Below are 19,767 nucleotides of genomic sequence, written 5' to 3'. Positions count from 1 at the left end.
TTAGCAAACCTACATTCTCCTTAAATTCTACCAAAGTAGCAGCTTCCTAAATATTCCACGTTTCTTGTCATAAGCCTGCCTACTTTATTTTTTCGACACAGCACGAAAGAACAGTCTTTGCTTGATAGACTGAAGGGAAGGAGTAAAGAAGTTGACCCCTAAAAAATGGCATCTGCTGCAGGGCCCCTGGTTGACCATCAGGGGGCACTCAGACTTTGTCAAATTAAAGCTGTCTCAGACCGGTCTGCCTCTAACACTGAAAATTGAGGATTTACAGGGATTTGTTGGAACACTGATTGGGATTTTTTATTTTCTTTCTGAATTTTTTTTTTGCCTTGTGCTTTTCAGAAACATGTCTGTTTTGAGGAAAATTCTAGCTGAAGATGCTGTGTGAGACATTTTAATACTGATTTTAGCTTAGTCAAAATCATTAAACTTACAGAATTCAGAGTGTAGAGACCACATCTTCTCATAAGTTAGTTACTGTTTTCAGGCTTATGATAAGACTCTAGAACTGCAAGGACTCTTCCCGCTGGGGCCCTTCCTCATCACCCCCGACACCATAGGCCATGTTCTTGGCAGGACCCTCAGAAGCTCATTGCCAAACTTGACGGACGTGGCCTCAAAGCCACAGTAAGTTGGGTATGTTTGTTAATGGGCTGTAGATATTTTTTTCTTTCAAAAATATGTTGCTGACCATGAGGTTGAGAGTCTGTGTCACTAACATTAGAACATCCCGCCGCTCTGAGGAGCTCCTGTGGCGCACCTCCCTGGGACCCTGTGCTCACCCGACAACCTCCGTCACCCCTCACATAGCGCGCTGCCTCCTGAGCCCTGGTATGACTTAATGATGAGTCTCCTAGGAATCATAGGTTTTCCATGCCTCATTTTTGTCTCTACTTGCTGGCCCCACAAAGCAAACCTGAATCCTGGCAGACATCCTTGCCACCTAATTTTGTACTTATGTTGCCCGTGTAGCCTATTTCTAGTGATATTATTAGCCTTTTGTTCATATAAAATGAATAGTCGAGGGAGTTCCCTGGTGGTCCAGTGGTAAAGAATCTGCCTTCCAATGCAGGGGATGCGGGTTCGATCCCTGGTCGGGGAACGAAGATCCCACATGCCGCGGGGCAGCTAAGCCCACGCACCACGACTACTGAGCTCGCGCACTGCAACGGAAAATCCCGCATGTTGCAACTAAGACCTGACACAGCCAAAACTAAAAACAAAATAAAAATTTTAAAATTTTAAAAATTAAATGAATAGTCGACACTTGTGACTCTTTCTCTACTACCCGTGTCAGCAGGATCACATCCTAGGCGTTCACTAGGTGCTGTGCTTAGAATAAAACCTGCTGTTAAGACCCCAGCTGACCATAACTTCTTATGTGTAGCAAGGATGAGAGCAAAAGTGATTCTGATGAGAGTTGTCCTTACCTGTCTGTCCTAATCCCTTATCAATAGCAAGGGAATTTATAAACAGCATCGAAAACTGAGATGGCTTGATGGACAGAGAGAGAAGACATGTGACAGAGCCAGTGTGGCAAAATGTTGACAGGGAGCGTCTCACTGGGGGGCACATGGTGGTCACTGTGCAGAGGGGGAGGTGCCACACCTCCCGGGACACTGCGCAGAGACGGTGGTGTTCCGTGAATGAGACCAGCAGAGCATGCTCACGCCTTAATCTAATCAGTTATCTGTGGTGTCTTACCTGAAAGTGGTTTGTTTGGATGTAGGACCTCCAGACTAATTGTAAACTTCTAGGGAAAAAATTAAAACTCTGCTCTCTTGGATTCCAGGAGTCGCCCACGAGCAGGCCGGGGAGGGCGGGCTCCCTGGCTTGCTGCCGGGCATCAGGTGGTGGCAGCGCTTCATGAAGGCCTCGGCAGCCCTGGCCCTGGGCCTCTTCTGGTTCTGCGCAGCCTGCAGGCTGAGAGAGGTTTTATGGTTTTTAATGGTTGGGAAAAATCCAAAGAAGAATAATGCTGCACGATACCTGAAAGTCATATGAAATTCAAGTTGCAGTGTCTCTGAGTGAAGTTTGCTTGTAACAAAGCCACATCCGCTAGTTCACATATTGTCCGTGGCTGTTTTTGTGCAGCAGCCGGAGTAGAGTAGTTATGACAGAGACCACACACCTGAACCACTTACTCACTGGCTCTCTACAGCTCACCTTCGCTGCCTCTGCCTTACACGATGGAGGTGTGACATCCACACTGTCAGGGAAGGTCAGGCACATCTGATGGAGCACAGGGACCATGGCCCGTGGCTTATAACCTGAACTCTCGCATTCTTACGCTTTCAGAAGTGCATTTGGTTTGGGTTCTCTCTCATTTACGATAATAGCTAAACAGGTTGGCTCTGTCTACTCCGAGATCTCACACCATCCCCTTTGGCCTTGACTTAGCTTTAGACGTTAGGTGTGACCTGGAGAAAGAAATATTGACCCTACGAGTCATGTGTAAGAAAAATCAACCTTGCACTGCAATGTCACATCGACTAGCAGAGATGATTTCCCAAAGGGAAAAATACTTCCCCTAAGGGGTGAGGATGGCGTCGGAAACACCTGGAAGCATTTTCCACCTTCCTCAGGGGTGAACACGTGCGTTTAGTTCTGAAACATGTTTCTGGGAAGACACTTGAACAACCTGATCTGAACTCAGATAGAAGTAGAAACATGCAAATTAAATAATCCAACATCAAATGTTGATCACGTGCCTTTAGGCACGGCCCTATGCTTAGTGAGGCTCATCTATTCCTTCTACACATATCACTGAGCACCTACTAAGTGCAGAGCACTGGGTACCCCGGGGACTGAAACTGGTACGGTGGCAGCTCTCGTGGAGCTGACAGCCTAAGGGCAGTCACATGTCAGTTAGTGACAGAAATGGCTGTGAAGTAGCAAATTCAGTGAGGACTCGGGGGTCGAGGGTGGGGTGTGGGGGATGGGGAGGCTACAGCAGGAGGCCCAACAAAGTCTGGGCGTCAACCTTGGAGGCGCTGTTCAGGATTTAGTTCTTTTGCCAAAAGCAGTGGGAAGGCATTGAAGAGTTTTCAGCAAGGAGGCAGAGGGATCAGATTTGTGTTTCGAAAGCTCACCCTTGCTGCCGAGTGGAAAGTGGGTCGGAGGGGACAAGGTGGATGTGGTGTCACCAGTTAGGGGGCTGTTAGAAGGTCCAGGCAAGAGATGCTGGTTTGGTCGACCAGGCGGTGGCAGTGCGTAGGGGACGGGTGAGGACCCTTGGAAGCGCCGGGAGGTAAACTTGGCAGGACCTAGGGGCTGATTGGGTGTGGGAGGGCAGAGGAGTGGTGAGGGGTTGGGAGGGACTTGAGGTTTGGGGTGCCGTTAGCTGAGACAGGAGAAGGGCCCAGGTTTGGTGGAGGAGCTTGAGTTTGGTTGTGGATGGGCGTGTTGGCCGTGAGACTCTTTGGAGGCAGCCAAGTGGAGCCAGCAGGTGAGCCCTGGACATGCATGTGGAGCTCAGAGCAGGGGCCAGGCTGTAAGGACCTGGCATGTGCTCGCCTGCCTCTATGCCCTTGCCTTGGTCCTGGCCTGGAAATCCTTTCCAGCTCTCATAGTAGAGTCCAGGGAGTGCATTGCTTCCCCTGGGATCCTGCAGCCACACCACCACCCGCCCCATCATCCACCTGTTCTCTCAGTCCTCCTGCCTGCCTCCTGCCTGTGGTGCTCCTGCCGTCTCCCCACAACCCTACGTGGCTCTTACTATTTGAACATCAGCTGGCAAACTAGTCTCTCTCCATCTTTACAGCATTGTTATGTCTGCCTACCCACCCCGCACTGAGCCTGGTGTCCTCATGAAGTGGGAGCTGGAGAGAGAGTAGACACAACCCACAGTGGTGTTTTGTGTGTGTGTGTGTGGGTGTGCATGCACACTCACAGAAGGTGGACTCCGGTTTATACTGTCAGCAGCCACCTGACTGGCAGCCTCCATGACAGTCAGCACTGGCTGTGGGGCCGTCCACTCTTCATGGAGAAATGGCATAGGCCACTAGTTGGTCACATCAGATAAACAGGCACTCACCAAGGAAAGCTGAAAGCGTTTCCTCTAAGATCAGGAACAAGACAAGGATGCCCACTCTTGCCACTTTTATTTAACGTAGTATTGGAAATCCCAGCCACAGCAATCAGACAAGAAAAAGAAATAAAAGGAATCCAAATTGGAAAGGAAGAAGTAAAACTGTCACTCTTTGCAGAGTGACACTCTTTGTCATCTGCAAAGAGTGAATTCAGTAAAGTTGAAGGATATAAAATTAATATACTGAAATCTGTTGCATTTCTATACAAAACAATTAACTATCAGAAAGAAATTAAGAAAACAATCTCATTTACCATTGCATCAAAAATTATAAAACGCCTAGGAATAAACCTACCTAAGGAGATAAAAGACCTGTACTCGGAAAACTGTAAGAAACTGATGAAAGAAATTGAAGACAGTACAAGCATATGGAAAGATATACTGTGTTCATGAATTGGAAGAATTAATATTGTTAAAATGACCATACTACCCAAGGCAATCTACAGGTTCAGTGCAATCCCTATCAAAATACCAAGGGCATTTTTCACAGAAATAGAACAAATAATTTTGAAATTCATATGGGAACACAGAAGATCCTGAATAACCAAAACAATCTTGAGAAAGAAGAACAGAGCTGGAGGAATCACACTCCCTAACTACAAAGCTACAGTCATCAAAACAGTACATTACTGGCATAAAAACAGACACATAGATCAATGGAACCGAATAGAGAGCCCAGAAATAAACCCACACATTTATGTTCAGTTAATCCATAACAAAGGAGGCAAGAATATACAATGGAAATAAGACCAGTCTTTTCAACAAGTGGTGCTGGAAAAGCTGGACAACCACATGTAAAACAATGAAATTAGAACATTCTCTAACATATACAAAAATAAACTCAAAATGGATTAAAGACCTCAATGTTAAGACCGGATACTATAAAACTTCTAGCGGAAAACAGGCAGAACACGCTTTGACATAAATCGTAGCAATATTTTTTTGGATCTGTCTCCTAAAGCAAAGGAAATGAAAGCAAAAATAAACAAATGGGACCTAATTAAACTTAAAGCTTTCGTACAGCAAAGGAAACCATTGACAACATGAAAAGACAGCCTACAGACTGGGAGAAAATATTTGCTAATGATATGACTGATAAGCAGTTAATATCTAAAATATATAAACAGCTCATACAACTCAATATCAATAAAACAACCTGATTAAAAAATGGGCAGAAGACCTGAATAGACATTTTTCAAATTTATTGAAGAAGACATAGAGATGGCCAACAAGCTCATGGAAAGATGCTCCACATTGCTAATTATTAGAGAAATGCAAATCAAAACCACAATGAGGTATCACCTCACACCGGTTAGAATGGCCATCATTAAAAAGACCATAAATAAATATTGGCGAGGAGAAAAGGGAACCCTTTGTACACTGTTGGTGGGAATGTAAATTGGTGCAGCCACTGTAGAAAACAGTATGGAGGTCTCTCAAAAAACTAAAAATAGAACTACCATATGACCCAGCAATTCCACTCCTGGGTATGTATCTGAAAGAAATGAAAACAATATTTGAAAAGACACATGCACCCCAATGTTCATAGCAGCACTATTTACAACAGCTAAGGTATGGGAGCCACCTAAGTGCCCATTAACAGACGAATGGATAAAGAAGATGTGGTACATATATACACAATAGAATACTCCTCAGCCATAAAAACGAATGAAATTTTGTCATTTGCAACAACATGGGTGGGCTTAGAGGGTATTACACTAAGTGAAATAAGTCGGAGAAAGACAAATGCTGTATATCACTTATATGTGGAACCTAAAAAATACAACAAACTAGTGAATGTAATAGAAAAAGAAACAGACTCACAGATATAGAGAACACTAATAAGGACCTACTGTATAGCACAGGGAACTCTACTCAACACTCTGTAATGTAATGACTATATGGGAGAAGAATCTAAAAAAGAATGGATATATGTGTATGTATAAGTGATTCACCTTGCTGTACAGCAGAAACTAACACAACATTATAAATCAACTATACTCCAATAAAAATTTTTTTAAAAAAACAGATACAGGGAACAAACTAGTGGTTACCAGTGCAGGGGGCTGGGGGGTGGGCGAGACAGGGGGAAGGGATTAAGAGGTATGGATACATTGTGCAACACAGGGAATACAGCCAGTATTTTACAGTAACTATAAATGGAGTATAGCCTTTAAAAATTGTGAATCACCATGTTGTATACCTGTAACTCATATAATATTGTACATCAACTATATTTCAATCAAAACAAAGAAACAGGCACCAAGTTTAAAGAGAGCATTGACAGAGGACAGACTGCCTAGAAAATTATGCCTTCATGGAGCTTGTTTTACTGAAAAAAAAATGTAAGTTATGGCAGCTATGGCAAAAGGCAGATTTTCAAACCATAGGTTAGCCAGACTTGACCCAAAGTGACAGAGATGTGTTGCCAGGGTTTCTTGCATCAGGAGGGCCAGGGTCCCGCCGAGAGAGCAGCAGTGCTGCTGCACGATGTGTCCTCGGCTTTTCTCAGCACTCTTCCCACCTAAAGGCTGGAATCGGCCTTCACGGAGTAACCTGCAAATGTAAACGTGAGGGAAAACTTCAGCAGGAGCATGAGAAAAACATCAAAATGTCAAGCCATACACAAGTGACTGTTTCTTTTTTAATATCTCGTTGACCATTTAGGACAAACTTTAAAGAATTTAAGTGTAATAAGAAACTGGAGTGGTGCTCCGAGAGGGGACTTCCATGCGCGTGACAATTGCGAAAGCTCTGGAGAAGGTGACGCAGATGGACACAGTCTCCCGAAGAGCCAGTTTCTCGGTCCAGTGGGTTTAGTAAGCGAGTCACCCCGTGTTAGATACGTCCCTGGACACTTGCACTTTCGTGTGTGTGACACACAGAAACCTAAACACAGGTGACAGGAGTCTTGCGTTTTTCTCTACCAGGAGTTAATACCCTTAATTAAGCAAACAGTTTATTTTGAACTCCTTGTTAAGCAGTTGAGTAGTATCGTATTGCTGGCTTGACAAAGGTAAGTGTTTTAACCTCCTGGCCGACTTCTCCCTGTTCCTCAGACCCTCTGCTTTCAGCTTAGCTGGCAGCGCTGAGCTTTGCCCGCTCGGTACGTCCCAGGGCCTGCCTCGTGCCCTGGCGGCCTCCCCAGTGAGTGCCCAGCGTGCGGCCCAATGCACCCGGGACCCTCCCACCAGAGCATCTGCAGGGCTTTTTGCTTTTAAAACTCAGGGAGTAAATGTAAACCTTCTGGCCCCCCAGTGAGTAATGTGTGCTTCTTCCCTAGCGCGCTCCTTGTAAAACTATTCGTCTGATTGTCTTTATTTTTTCAGGACTTAGGTTCTTTCTTTATTTTCCAGGCATGAAAACAAAAAGAAACTAACTACCAATTTAAAGTCTAAAGGTAAGAGAAATAACCAGAGACCAGACTCTCATTTTGTGTTTTAGCTAAAAGGGTGGTTTGTGACGCGTGGTGTCAGGCACCCTTGGGGGCGGGCGGAGGCGCCCGCCTGTGCTCACGGGCCCTGCGGCTCTCCTGGGGGAGGACTGGGGGCTTCTCCTGAGAACACGGATGCCGGGGTCCACGGTGCCCAGCGCTTTAATCTGCAGGTGTGACTTTGCAGGGGATCCTGGCCTCCCCCCCGCGCCCCCCGCCACGTCTTCCACATGAAACGTCCTCACCTCTGTCCCCGTCCTCGTTGCCACTGCCCGCAGGTACCCACTGCTCTGACCTGAGGGCTCCTGCGGTAGCCCTCCCCCACCCCTCCCCCAGCCCTGGCTTCTGAATCCCCATCCAGACGTCTGCCTGCTGGGGAAGCAGGGCCAGCGCCCCCGCCACCTGCAGGGTAGAGTCTGGAACGTCCCCTTGTGGTCTGGCCCGGCCCCTGCTCCCAGCCCTGTTCCTCCGAGGTCTCGTCCTCTCCTCGGTGGGTCCAGCCGCAGCCAGCCTTCCCTGGGCTCCACCCTCGTACCTCTGTGCCTTCGCTCACGCCCTTCCTTCTCTGTGACATTCCTGTCCCTTTTCCTCTGCCCAGGGAGCTCCTATGTATCCCTCAACACCCTCCTTCTACACTGGTAGTGGCGTATGCCCTGCCGAGCTTGGGCCGCCTCTACTCCTGCCTCTGAAACCCTGTTCCCAGCAGGTCCGGTGGGACTTGGGGCTTGAGCACCCTCTGCTGCCGTGATCGGGCCACGTACTTACCCTCTCAGCCTTGGGAAAACAGGTGTTTGTACTCACCTCGCCAGGTTGGTGCGAGGATTAGATGGGGTCACATCTCAGGAGTCATCGCGGTGCTGGCAGGCCATGCCTTGTAGATACGGGGGTCAGAGGGGTGGTCAGTGTCGCAGGCGGTGGGCCCACCACACCCTGGCGCTCCAGGCCGAGCCTGCAGCCTCCCCGTCGGGCAGCTTGCGGCTCCACTCAGGCAGGGGTTTTCTCTGGCCACAGGAGCCAGGAGCTCCAGGGAGTTGACGCCTGGTTGAGAACAACCCCCAGCCACTGAAGGGTGGGAGTTGGTGGATAGATAACCCCACTTCCTTGCTGGCTTTTGGGACCATCTGAGGAGCGTTCTGAGGTCTCTCCGAGGCCCCGGCCCCAGCCGTCCACTGCCAGCCCTGCTCCTGGTTAACACCCTCTCCACCCCCTGTCCTGCCCAGGGTCACCTCCCAAATGAACTGTGTGTACCCACGCCCTCGTCTCAGTGCAGACCTCACTGCTGTTCCTCCACCGCGTCCCTGTGCTGAGGAACAGAGGGAGCTCGCGGCGAGGAGCAGTCAGGCAAGCTGTTCCCGGGCCCGATAGAGCACCCAGCCGCCCTGCCCCCATGTTCGCCCAGGTTACAGATTTCCCATCCTACAGTGCAGAGCTGGGCAGAAGGGAGGAGCAAGTGTTCTGCCACGAGTTCCCATCGTAGCACGTGGAGCACGCAGAAGCGAGTCGTGGGTGCAGCGCTGGCCTGCGCCCCGGGCGCATCCGCTCAGGTGCACCACCCAGGGCCCCCAGGAGGCCCTTTGCGGGCCACGGCTGATTAAGCCGAGCTCATCAGACTGCAGAGATGCTGAGCAGCTGTCTGGTTTCTCTTCCAGCCTTCTGGGACGAGTCTGACGACAGTAACTCAGAGATCGAAGCTGCCTTACGTCCTAGAAACCATAACACGTCCACCGATGATTTTGATGATTTTTATGACTTATAAGCTGTAACATCTGTTAGAAATAAAGTCTTTAAACAAACTAAACCCCTGTGTTCAGATGTGATGTTCAAAATAAATGTGTCCCTTTAAGTTTTCTAATTGTTTAATATGAAAAGTTGGGACCATATTGTTATTCCAGTGAAGTTTCGTGACATAACTATGAACTGGCATATTTGCTTTTACGTGTTATCAAAAAGCACAGTGATGAATACAATGCCCGTCAAAATCCAGTTGGTTTCTTTGTAGAAATTGACAAGCTAACTCTAAAATTCATATGGAAATTCGGGGGACCCAGAATAGCCAAAACAGTCTTGAAAAAGTTGGAGGACTCGCACTTTGCAGTTTTGAAACTTACTAAAATGCTGCAGTAATTAAGACAGTGTGGTACTGCATGAAATATTGATTTATATGTAATCTAGAATTGATGATCCAGAAATAAACTCTCACATTTATGGTCAGTTAATTTTCAGTAATGGTGCCAAGACCATTCAGTGGGGAAAGAATGGTATTTTCAACAGATGATGCTGAGACGACTGGACAGCCTCATGCAAAAGAATGCAGTTGGATCCCTGCCTCACACTGTGTACAAACAGTAACCCAAAATGGGTCAAGGACCTCGATGTAAGAGCTGAACAAACTCTGCGAAGGAAACACGGGGGTAAAAACCCTTGTGACCTCGAATTAGGCAGTGGTTTCTTAGAAAAGACACCCAAAGCACTAACAACAGAGAAAAACACTCGTCAAGGTCATAAAAATAAAGACAGAACAGTCACAGACCAGAGGAGACAAAGGGGACGTGACAACTCAGTGAAATGGTGGGACCCTGTGTTGGATCCTTGAACCAAAAAAAAGGACATTAATGGAAAATTTGGTGAAATCCAAATAAAGTCTAGAGTTTAGTTGATAGTAATGTCCAGTGTTGGTTTCTTAGTTCTGACAAATGCACCACAGAAATGTGAGATAAGAGAAATGTACCATTAGGGGAAACTGAAACTGGTGAAAGGTACATAAGAACTCTCTGCGTTATCTTTGCAACTTCTCTGTAAATCTAAAATTATTCCACACACACACACAAGTCCAGCAGTCAACATGACTGACATTTGGGCGATACTCTTCCAAGCTTTTTGTATGTATATAAACCTTGTAAAAATTCTTGTAAACATTTCTAATTTTAATTCTAAATCTTACCAGGTTTAGATGATTTATACCCACTAAGAAAACAAAAGAAGCCCTTCCGTCAGGACGCTAACTAGATATTGCCAGTGATGCTGATGGAGTATACAGAGTCCTGCCTCTGATCAGCTTCTTCTAGAGACCACAGGCTGTGACCACTGATGGTGGTCCAGGAGGAAGCCTCAGTTGGTGCTGGCCTTCAGCACTAACGGGTCTTACACTGAATCGTGGTAGGTAGGGCAGGCCTGGGGCCCAGCGCCATTAGCAGGCAGAACTTTCCAGCTAAACTTTAATGCATTTTTTGTTCTTTTCAGTTACTTTCTATTTATCTCCGGTGACCCTGGTTTAAAATGTAAAGAAGTGATATAAATTTTCCTTTTCAAATACATTTTAGGGGAAAGAAGATAATTGACTTTTAAAAAATATACAAAGAGGGGCTTCCCTGGTGGCGCAGTGGTTAAGAATCCGCCTGCCAATGCAGGGGACATGGGTTTGAGCCCTGGTCCGGGAAGATCCCACATGCTGCGGAGCAACTAAGCCCGTGCACCACAACTACTGAGCCTGCGCTCTAGAGCCCGCGAGCCACAACTGCTGAGCCTGCACGCCACAACAACTGAAGCCCACGCACCTAGAGCCCGTGCTCCGCAACGAGAGAAGCCACTGCAATGAGAAGCCCGTGCACCGCAACTAGAGAAAGCCCACGCGCAGCAACGAAGACCCAACACGGCCAAAAATAAATAAAATAAATTTATATTAAAAATATATGTATATACAAAGAAAATGATAGTACAAGTGATAGGAGGGCAAGGCTGGCTGGCTGGAGCTGGGAGCTCTGCTCACCAACAACTCCCTCATCTATTTTGGGGTCTCCGGTGGGGTTGAGTTCTTGGGGAGGCTGTGCGCTGGGCCCATGGCTGGTCTTGTTTCCCAGGTAAGAGCAAAGTCACAGCCTAGGTTAATAAACTGTGTTTTCCTTTACTCTCAAGACGACTACCACACTCACAAGACCTCTGACACCAGATGCGGGGTTTTCCCCCATCTCAACCCATTCTCTTGACACCAGCTGCTTGTCCTGTGATTCAGTTCCGTTCTGACGGTAACCGGAGTTAGTGCGGTCCCCACAGGTTCACAGCTCAACCCCACAAGGCTAACTCCCACTTCAGACGCCAATCACAGGCAGTAGGTCCCAGATTCCCAAAACCTTCGTCTGACTGGTCTGTAAGGTGGGTTCCTCACAGCCCCTCCTTGGGTTTGATAATTTGCTAGAATGGCTCATAGGACCTACTGAAACCCTTACTTACATTTACCGGTTTATGATGAAAGAACATGATGAAGGCTAGGGCACAACCAGATGGAAAGATGCATAGAGGGGGGTCTGGGGAAAGGGCACGGAGCTCCCATGTCCCCGCTGGTGCGCCCCCCTCCTGGCACCGCCATGTGTTGAGCAACCGGAAGCTCTGCGAATCCTTGGTGCTTTTATGGTTGGCTGCATCAGGTAGGCATGATGGATCATTAACTCCACCTCCAGCCCCTCTCTGCTCTCCAGAGAAGGGGAGCAGGGGGCTGAAAGTCCCAAGCTTCTAATCATGGCTTGGTTTTTCGAGTGACCAGCCCCACTCCTGAAGCTCTTCAGGACCGCCCCCTCCCCGCCGCCCGAGTCATCTCATTAAAAAAAAGATACTCCTTTACCCATGAAATTCCAAGGGCTTTAGGAGCTCTGTGTCAGGAACCGGGGACAGAGATCAATATATATTTCACAATCCATTTTTCTCACACTAATCTTCCAACTTATAAATCAAACTTTGCGAGGTTGGTTAATGTGATGAAATCAATCCCTGGAACCCACGGTGTTAAGGATTCAACTCTAGATCTGGGGTAACCACCATCCCAGCTTTACCAACTGAAGTTCGGATACAGCTTGATCAAGCCTTTCCTGACGCTTCCTGTGTGCCAGGCTCTGGGGGGGCCAGTCATTGGGAGTACAGAGCTGGATCTGACACAGTCACTGAGCTCGAGCGCCCTCACTCCAAGAAGGGCGACAAAGCCTGAAGCACAGCACGTCGTGCATGGTCCCTTACGGGAGATGCCTTTGTCCCCGAAGTTCTGAGGAATGAAGAAACTATTCCTCCTGCGGCTGAGTTAGGGACCTTTCACGTGGGAGGTGACATTTGCACGAGACCTGGTGGAGCTGGGGGAACAAGGAGACTCCAGGCAGAGAAATGACCCCCACAAGGCCCAGAGGCACAACAGAACTTGTGCAAATGAAACAGTCCTCACGGGAGGCTAGTGCAAGACACACGTGCAGCAAGGATGAGGGCTGGAGGGGCGCCCAAGACAAAGTGGGGCTGCAGATTGGGGGTGAGGGGGAAGCTACAAGGTGTGTGTGGTTGACGGGCTATACGGTTGTCCCCAAAGAAGATCCAGACGCTGGAGCAGAGCGTTCAAACCAGTGAGAGTTTTGATATAAGAGCAATTTATGAGCAACTTCAAAAATCAGCAGTATGGTGACACACCAGGAAAGCCAGTTTGAAAATAATTTTTTTTTTTTTTGGCTATGTCACGCGGCATGTGGGATCTTAGCTCCCCGACCAGGGATCGAATCCACGCCCCCTGCAATGGAAGCGCGGAGTCCTAACTACTGAACTGCCAAGGAAGTCCTGAAAATAATTTTTTTAAAGATGCCATTTACGGTAATAAAAATTACATGTCAAAAATCTTTTAAAATTTTAAGAAATTAGCAAAAGACAAAATTTTAAACATCCATTGACAACAGAGAACTACATGTTCATGGATGGGAAGATTCTATCTTAAAAGCATGAGTTCTGTCCAGATTCATCCAAAAAGTCAATGCTATTTCAATCAAAATCCCGACAGGTCATTTCCGGAAGTTGACAAGCTGCTCATTAAACTCGGAAGGAATTTAAAGGTCCAAAATGGCCAAGACAGTTCTGAAGAATAAAGAAGAGAAGGTCTTCCCATAGCATATGTCAAGATTTATTATAAAAATAGTACTTAGGCCTGTGGTCCCGGCTCAAAGCTAGAAGCTTGGAGCAGAAGAGAGGCCGCAGAAAAAAATCCCAGGCGTGACAGCTGGGTCCAGACAGATGTTTGAGAAATCAATGAGGCGATAACAGACTTTTCGGTGAATGATGCTGGACCAGTTGGCAATCCACATGGCAAAACACAAAATTAAATGTTATATGGCAATCATAAAGTATTTATTTTGCTTCGATTTATCTCTCAGTGGATAGTGGCATCTGTAGTGACTCTTTGTCCGTTCCTGAGGGGAGCACGCCCCACACCCGCACCTCGAGCCTTGCCCTCCCCTGGTCAGGAGGTGGCCTTGCCCCTGTTCTGCTGAGACTGAGGTCGAAGCTCCCAGTCCTCCTTCCATTGTCATCTCTTAATATCTGGCATCTTCTCTCTAGATTAAAGTCCCTTCTTCCCTTGCTGCCTATTCTCTCCCACCATTCATTCATTCATTCATTCATTCATTCACGGGACATTTGAAGCCCTCCCACTTTCCCCAGTACATTTTTCTTTTCCTTTCTTTTTCTTTTTTCTGGCCACACTGTGCGGCTTGTGGGATTTTAGTGCCCCAACCAGGGATCGAATCCGGGCCCTCGGCAGTGAGAGCGCAGAGTCCTAACCACTGGACCACGAGGGAATTCCCTTTTCTATTTTTTTATTGTGGTGAAATATACATAAGATTTACCATCTTAACCATTTTTTAAATGTACAGTTCATTGGCATTAAATACATTCATAATGGTGTGCAACCGTCACCACCATTTATCTCCATAACTCATTTCATCTTGTAAAACTGAAACTCCGTTCCCATGACACAATAACCCCCTATCCTCCCCTCCCCCCAGCCCTGGCACCCACCGTTCTACTTTCTGTCTCTGTGATTTTGACTAGTCTAAGTACCTCATATATGTGGGATCATGCAGTATGCCTTTTTGTGACTGGCTTAGTTCATTCAGTATAATGTCCTTGGGGTTCATTCACGTTGTAGTGTGTACCAGAACTTACTCTTTTTTAAGGCTGAATAATATTCCATTGTATATATGTGCCATACTTTGTTTCTCCATTCATCTATCAATGGACACTTGGGTTGCATCCATGTTTTACTTATTGTGAGTAAGGCTGCTGTGAATATGAGCATAAAAAATATCTCTTGGAGACCCTGCTTTCCATTCTTTCGGGTATGTACCCAGAAGTGGAATTGCTAGATCATACGGTAATTCTATTTTAAAATTTTTGAGGAACTGCCACACTGTTTTCCACAGTGGCTGCACCATTTTACATTCCCACCAACTGTGTACAAGTGTTCGAATTTCTCCACACCCTCATCAACACTTGTTATTTTCTGGTGTTTTTTGATAGCAGCCATCCTACTGGGTGTAAGGTGGTAAAACTTCTACATCAAGCTTAACACAAAGAAAATTCCACCTAGAATAAAGAACTAAATGTGAAAAGGAAAACTTTAAAATTCTTAAAGAAAAAAATAATAGGCAAGTGTCTTTATGACTTCCAAGCAAGGAAGAATTGCTTAACCGACACGGAAAGTGCACAAACCCATAAAGGAAAATATTGATAAATATTACATTGAAATTACAGTTTTCTGTATGACAAAGATGCTGACAAAATGCAAAGACAAATCATGCGCTAGAAAGTGACGTTTGTAAGATACATGTCCATCAAATCTCTGTAGCTAGAATATATAAAGAACCACATATCAACAAGAAAAATGTAACTCAGAAAAAGGAACAAAGGATCAGAATGAGAAATTCATAGAAAAAGTAACCCAAGTGATCAGTAAACATGAAAAAGTACTCAAACTTACCAGGAAAGCAAACAAAAGTACAATTAGGTGCCTTTTCATACCCAGCAGACGAGCCAAGATTGGCAGGCAGATCACTCTTGAGTGTCGGGAAGGACACCAGGGAAGGGGGACTTTCGCACATTTTGAAGAACATGTTTATAATATCAAGCAAGGTTGCAGATGGCATGTCATATCCTGTGACCCTATGTTTCCATCTCTAAATACATACTTCACAGTCACGCTGTCCTATACGGTAATCACCAGCCTTGTGTGACTCTTGAACACTTGAAATGTGGCTCATCCAAACTGAGAAATTCGTTTTGGATTTGAAGACTTTATGAAAGAAATACTGGACTTCCCTGGTGGCACAGTGGTTAAGAATCCACCTGCCAATGCAGGGTACACGGGTTCGATCCCTGATCTGGGAAGATCCCACATGCTGCAGAGCAACTAAGCCTGTGCACCACAACTACTGAGCCTGCGCTCTACAGCCCACGACCTACAACTACTGAGCCCACATGCTGCAACTACTGAAGCCTGCACGCCCAGAGCCTATGCTCCGCAACAGGAGAAGCCACTGCAATAAGCCCGTGCACTGCAACGAAGAATAGCCCCCGCTCACCGCAACTAGAGGAAGCCCGTGTGCAGCAACGAAGACCCAACGCAGCCAAAAATAAATAAATACATTTTTTTTTAAAAGAAGTACTGTAATGTGTTTCATTAACGTATTGGTTATATGTTGAAATGGATATATTGGCTATGTTGGGTTAAAATATGTTATTAAAATTAAATTCATCAGTTTCTTTTTATATTTTTTAATGTGGCTACTAGAACATTTTAGGTTACATATATAACTCTCATTTGGGGCTTTATTATATTTCTACTAACAAAGCTGCTGTGGAGAAACTCTCACTATCGTACACAAAGAGACATGCTCAAAATGTTAATTGCCCTATTGTTTGAAATGGTAAAAATTGGGAAACATTAGTGCCCACCAACAGGAAAACGATGAGAAACACACATTGCTGGAGGATTTAGACAGTTAATAAAATATACGTAAAAGTGAACAACACAAAACAATCCAGTGTGTTATTACAGGGAGGGAGGAAAGGGTTCAGATAAAGTGAAAGTGTAAAACATGGATGGAAGGGACGTGTCACATCTTCCAGAGAGCGACTGGCCCTGGGAAGAAGAGGACAATAGGACGAGCAGTGCATACAGAGAACATCGATGCACCGGGAACAGCTTATTCCTTTAGATTAAAAACCAAATATTCTAGGCAAATAGGGCAAAGTGCAAACATTTGTCATATTTGTCCAATCTGGTTGCTTGCGCCACGTTATTTATGTTATGTTGTTCTCTACATGTTTGTGTGCTTAAAATAATTAATAATTTTTTAAAGAAACAGGTCGTGAAGAGTTTTGTATCCCATGCAGAGGGGTTTGGACTTTGTTCTTTTGGTCAATGTTCGGAAGCCACTGAAGGGTTTTAAAACAGGGGACAAGATTTCCATTTAGAGGGAGCATTTTGGCAGCCTCGTTTTAGGCTCATCCAGGCCAGCTAATAAAGGTGAAGAAGAGTATTTCATTGCTTCTGGCACACACTGTTTCCCCATGCTTTAACAGCTCTGAGATTGGGCTATGCCGTGTTGGCCAGTCAGCAGTCAGGGCGTGGGTGTCGCTGATGCATCAGGATTTGCAGAATGGGTGTCCGGAACCTGGATGAACATCCTGGAGATGGTGGAGCAGCCTTAAATGCTGCCTCACCCTCGCTGCGCTGCTCGTGGTACTGAGAACGCTGATGCTGGTAAACCTCGGCATCAGTGACTCTGAATCAAAAAGCGATTTAGAAGGAGTAAGTTCTACACATGCGTGAGTTTTAGAAAAGCATTAACTTATTGATTCGGCCTATATTTTCCTTTTTATATATGCACAAGAGTGGAATGATGTGTTTTTTTTTTTAATTTGTTTTAGAGTTCCCTGGTGGTCCAGTGGTTGGGACTCCATGCTTTCACTTCCAGGGGCCCAGGTTCGATCTCTGGTAAGGGAACTAAGATCCCACAAGCCTCGAGGCCAAAAAAAAATTTTTTTAAAACAATTTTTAATCGTGGTAAAATACACATAACATGAAATTTACCACCTTACCCATTTTTAAGTGTACGGTTCAGTGGCATTAAGGACATTCACCTTGCTGTGCAGCCGTCATCACCATCCGTCTCCGGAACTCTTTCTGTCTTGTACAGCTGGGACTCTGTCCCCATTATGCAATAACTCCCGTTCCTGGCAACCAGAACGAAACCAGTCTCCAAGTCTCACACAGGTCCGTCTGATTGGTAGGACCTCCCTAAATCACAGCCGAACTCTAGTCGAGGTTGGAGGGTACCATTTTCAGCTCTGCAGGCTCTGCCACGCAGGGAGGCGCCCTGCAGGGGGCAGATGGAGGTGGGGACCACTCTGCCGTCTGTGCTGTAAATGTCCACTGGTCCTGGTCCAGGGATACACTGGGGAAGGATTGTTCTAAACAGGGAAACCCGATCACAGGCGAATTCTGTGAGTTTGAACCACCAAAGTCGGCCTCACTGAACTCTGGCCCTAGGGACCCACCCCTGTAATTCCCAAGGGCGGCCACTGCAGGGTCTCCCATCACAGTGGGACCTCACACATCCTCCAGGACTAAACCTTACCAGGACCAGTCCAGGCTGAAGACCTTACGCAGATAAAGCCCATCGAATCTCCCACGTTTGCTGCCCCTGGGACTTAGCTAGCCTTGAACTTTTCATCTCAATGAATTGCTCTTCTAATGCATTTCCTTTTCCAATGGCCAGAGCGCCTCTCTGCCCTCCCAGAAGTTCCCCATCGACACGTGGTCTGCGGCGCTTAGCTGGCGGTTATGCTATTGACCCATGAGGTGCTGTTTACGCCCAATTCTCTATTGTGTCAGCCTGTGAGTTCCCTCCTCCTTTTCCTCAACAAAAAAACGAGGAAACCAAACAACCACAAATCCCTACAGCTTTTCTCCAATTCTCAAGCTTTCATCTACTTTCAGTGTTCCTGTCACCAGCGGTTGTGTCATCAGCAGAGTGCTTCAGGGACGATCGGATTTTGATCTATCAAACTGGCAAAAACACATTAAAGGAGATCACAGTAATCCCAGCCCCAAATCCAAGCAGATAAGGATTATATTACTCAAGAACGTACCCCGAGTGACAGAAACTGAACTCATCCAGTGGGAAGACTCATTAGCATTCAGCAGCCAGGATTTCAAGTCTCACCAGTTTGGGTAGTGGTTTTATATATTTATTTCAAAATCGTCTGGAAATCTCTGGCTCCCGGAGGTGGCTCCCTGTAAATCTTTTTGAAAAGACACAGCGTCGTCATTTGCTTTCCTCTGCTGATGTTTTCCATTTCCTCAGGCCAGTCCAGCCTTTGACACAAAGACTATTTGATGACAGATGGCTCTGTGAGCTCCTGGTGAGGCCATATCTCACTCTTGGAATGCAAGTGATAACCGGGTTCCTCTAGAGCCTTATTTATTATACTGTTATTCCACACAAACTCATTCGATGTAAAACGTTCTGCCAGTCAACTTGAACCCGCTCTTCCCCAGCTGTCATGCTGGCAGCTCAAAGATGGTGACAGATGATGCTGATGGACAGGACGCCTGCCGCCTCCTGCTTTCCCAAATTTAAAGCCGGATGCTTCCCAACTGAGGGAACATGCTAGAGAAAAGAGCTAAGAAGGCACTCTGCGGCATCCTGCAGTTTAATCACCGTAGTAGTTTACTAAGTGGCGTTTGCAGGGTCTCGTTGCCAGGCCTTCCTAGCACTTGTGAGTGTACTTACGCCAATGGTATGAAATCAATCGAAGGCAGACCACATCACTCCCTCCAGAGCCACGGGAATGCTGTCAGTCTTGCATCCTTGTCCCAATGCTTGCCAAGGACTAGTTCTTTCTCCCTTTTCAGAGGTGCCTGCCTCCGGTCTCCAGCTCAAACATTTCTCATAGATATTTTGGCAATAATATAAGAAGTAATGATTTATTCAATCACTCATTTAACAAAGGCACGCAGTAAATATTATCTAACGGTATTATTTGCTGTTCTGTGGAAACACACCTAAAGGATTGGATAGACTGTCTGTGCATGGATTCAATCAGGACATTACCTTTGGGGTGAGTCTCAAAGAACCAATAGGAATTTGGCAAGTGGACGCTGGGAGCTCAGTAGTTCCGGGCATGCGTGTGCCAAGGGAGGTTCATGACCAGGTGATCATTTTTACCTGTGAGCAATTAGAATTTTCGTATAACAAGAGAGCTCATGTTAGGCTCTCATGTCTCACATTCTGACCCCAGGTGACCTTGAACCTCAGCAAATCCCCTTGGGAGGATGTGGGAGAAGAAAGACTATTAATGTACGTCATGAGAATCAGGGGACAGGTGCCATGTTGGCACTGAGGACAGGCAGCAGAAAAGCCAAGATTATGATCCA

The 19,767-nt window shown here is 46.3% G+C and overlaps 1 protein-coding gene across 4 annotated transcripts in view; it reads left to right on the top strand.

The window, feature by feature from the left end:
* The window catches only part of KIZ (kizuna centrosomal protein), a 113,979-nt gene extending 104,652 nt beyond the window's left edge, over positions 1 to 9,327 (top strand). For all 4 annotated transcript variants that reach the window (XM_036826382.1, XM_036826381.1, XM_036826380.1 and 1 more), the window contains 2 exons: positions 7,453 to 7,496; positions 9,179 to 9,327. In XM_036826382.1, the coding sequence (XP_036682277.1) occupies positions 7,453 to 7,496; positions 9,179 to 9,285 (151 nt within the window). In that variant the 3' untranslated portion in view covers positions 9,286 to 9,327. The remainder of the gene's footprint in view (positions 1 to 7,452; positions 7,497 to 9,178) is intronic.
* Positions 9,328 to 19,767: the final 10,440 nt, after the last annotated feature.

This window comes from Balaenoptera musculus, chromosome 15 (genome assembly GCF_009873245.2).
Source record: "Balaenoptera musculus isolate JJ_BM4_2016_0621 chromosome 15, mBalMus1.pri.v3, whole genome shotgun sequence".
Taxonomy (NCBI): domain Eukaryota; kingdom Metazoa; phylum Chordata; class Mammalia; order Artiodactyla; family Balaenopteridae; genus Balaenoptera; species Balaenoptera musculus.
This window is presented reverse-complemented; position numbering and strand designations above follow the sequence as displayed.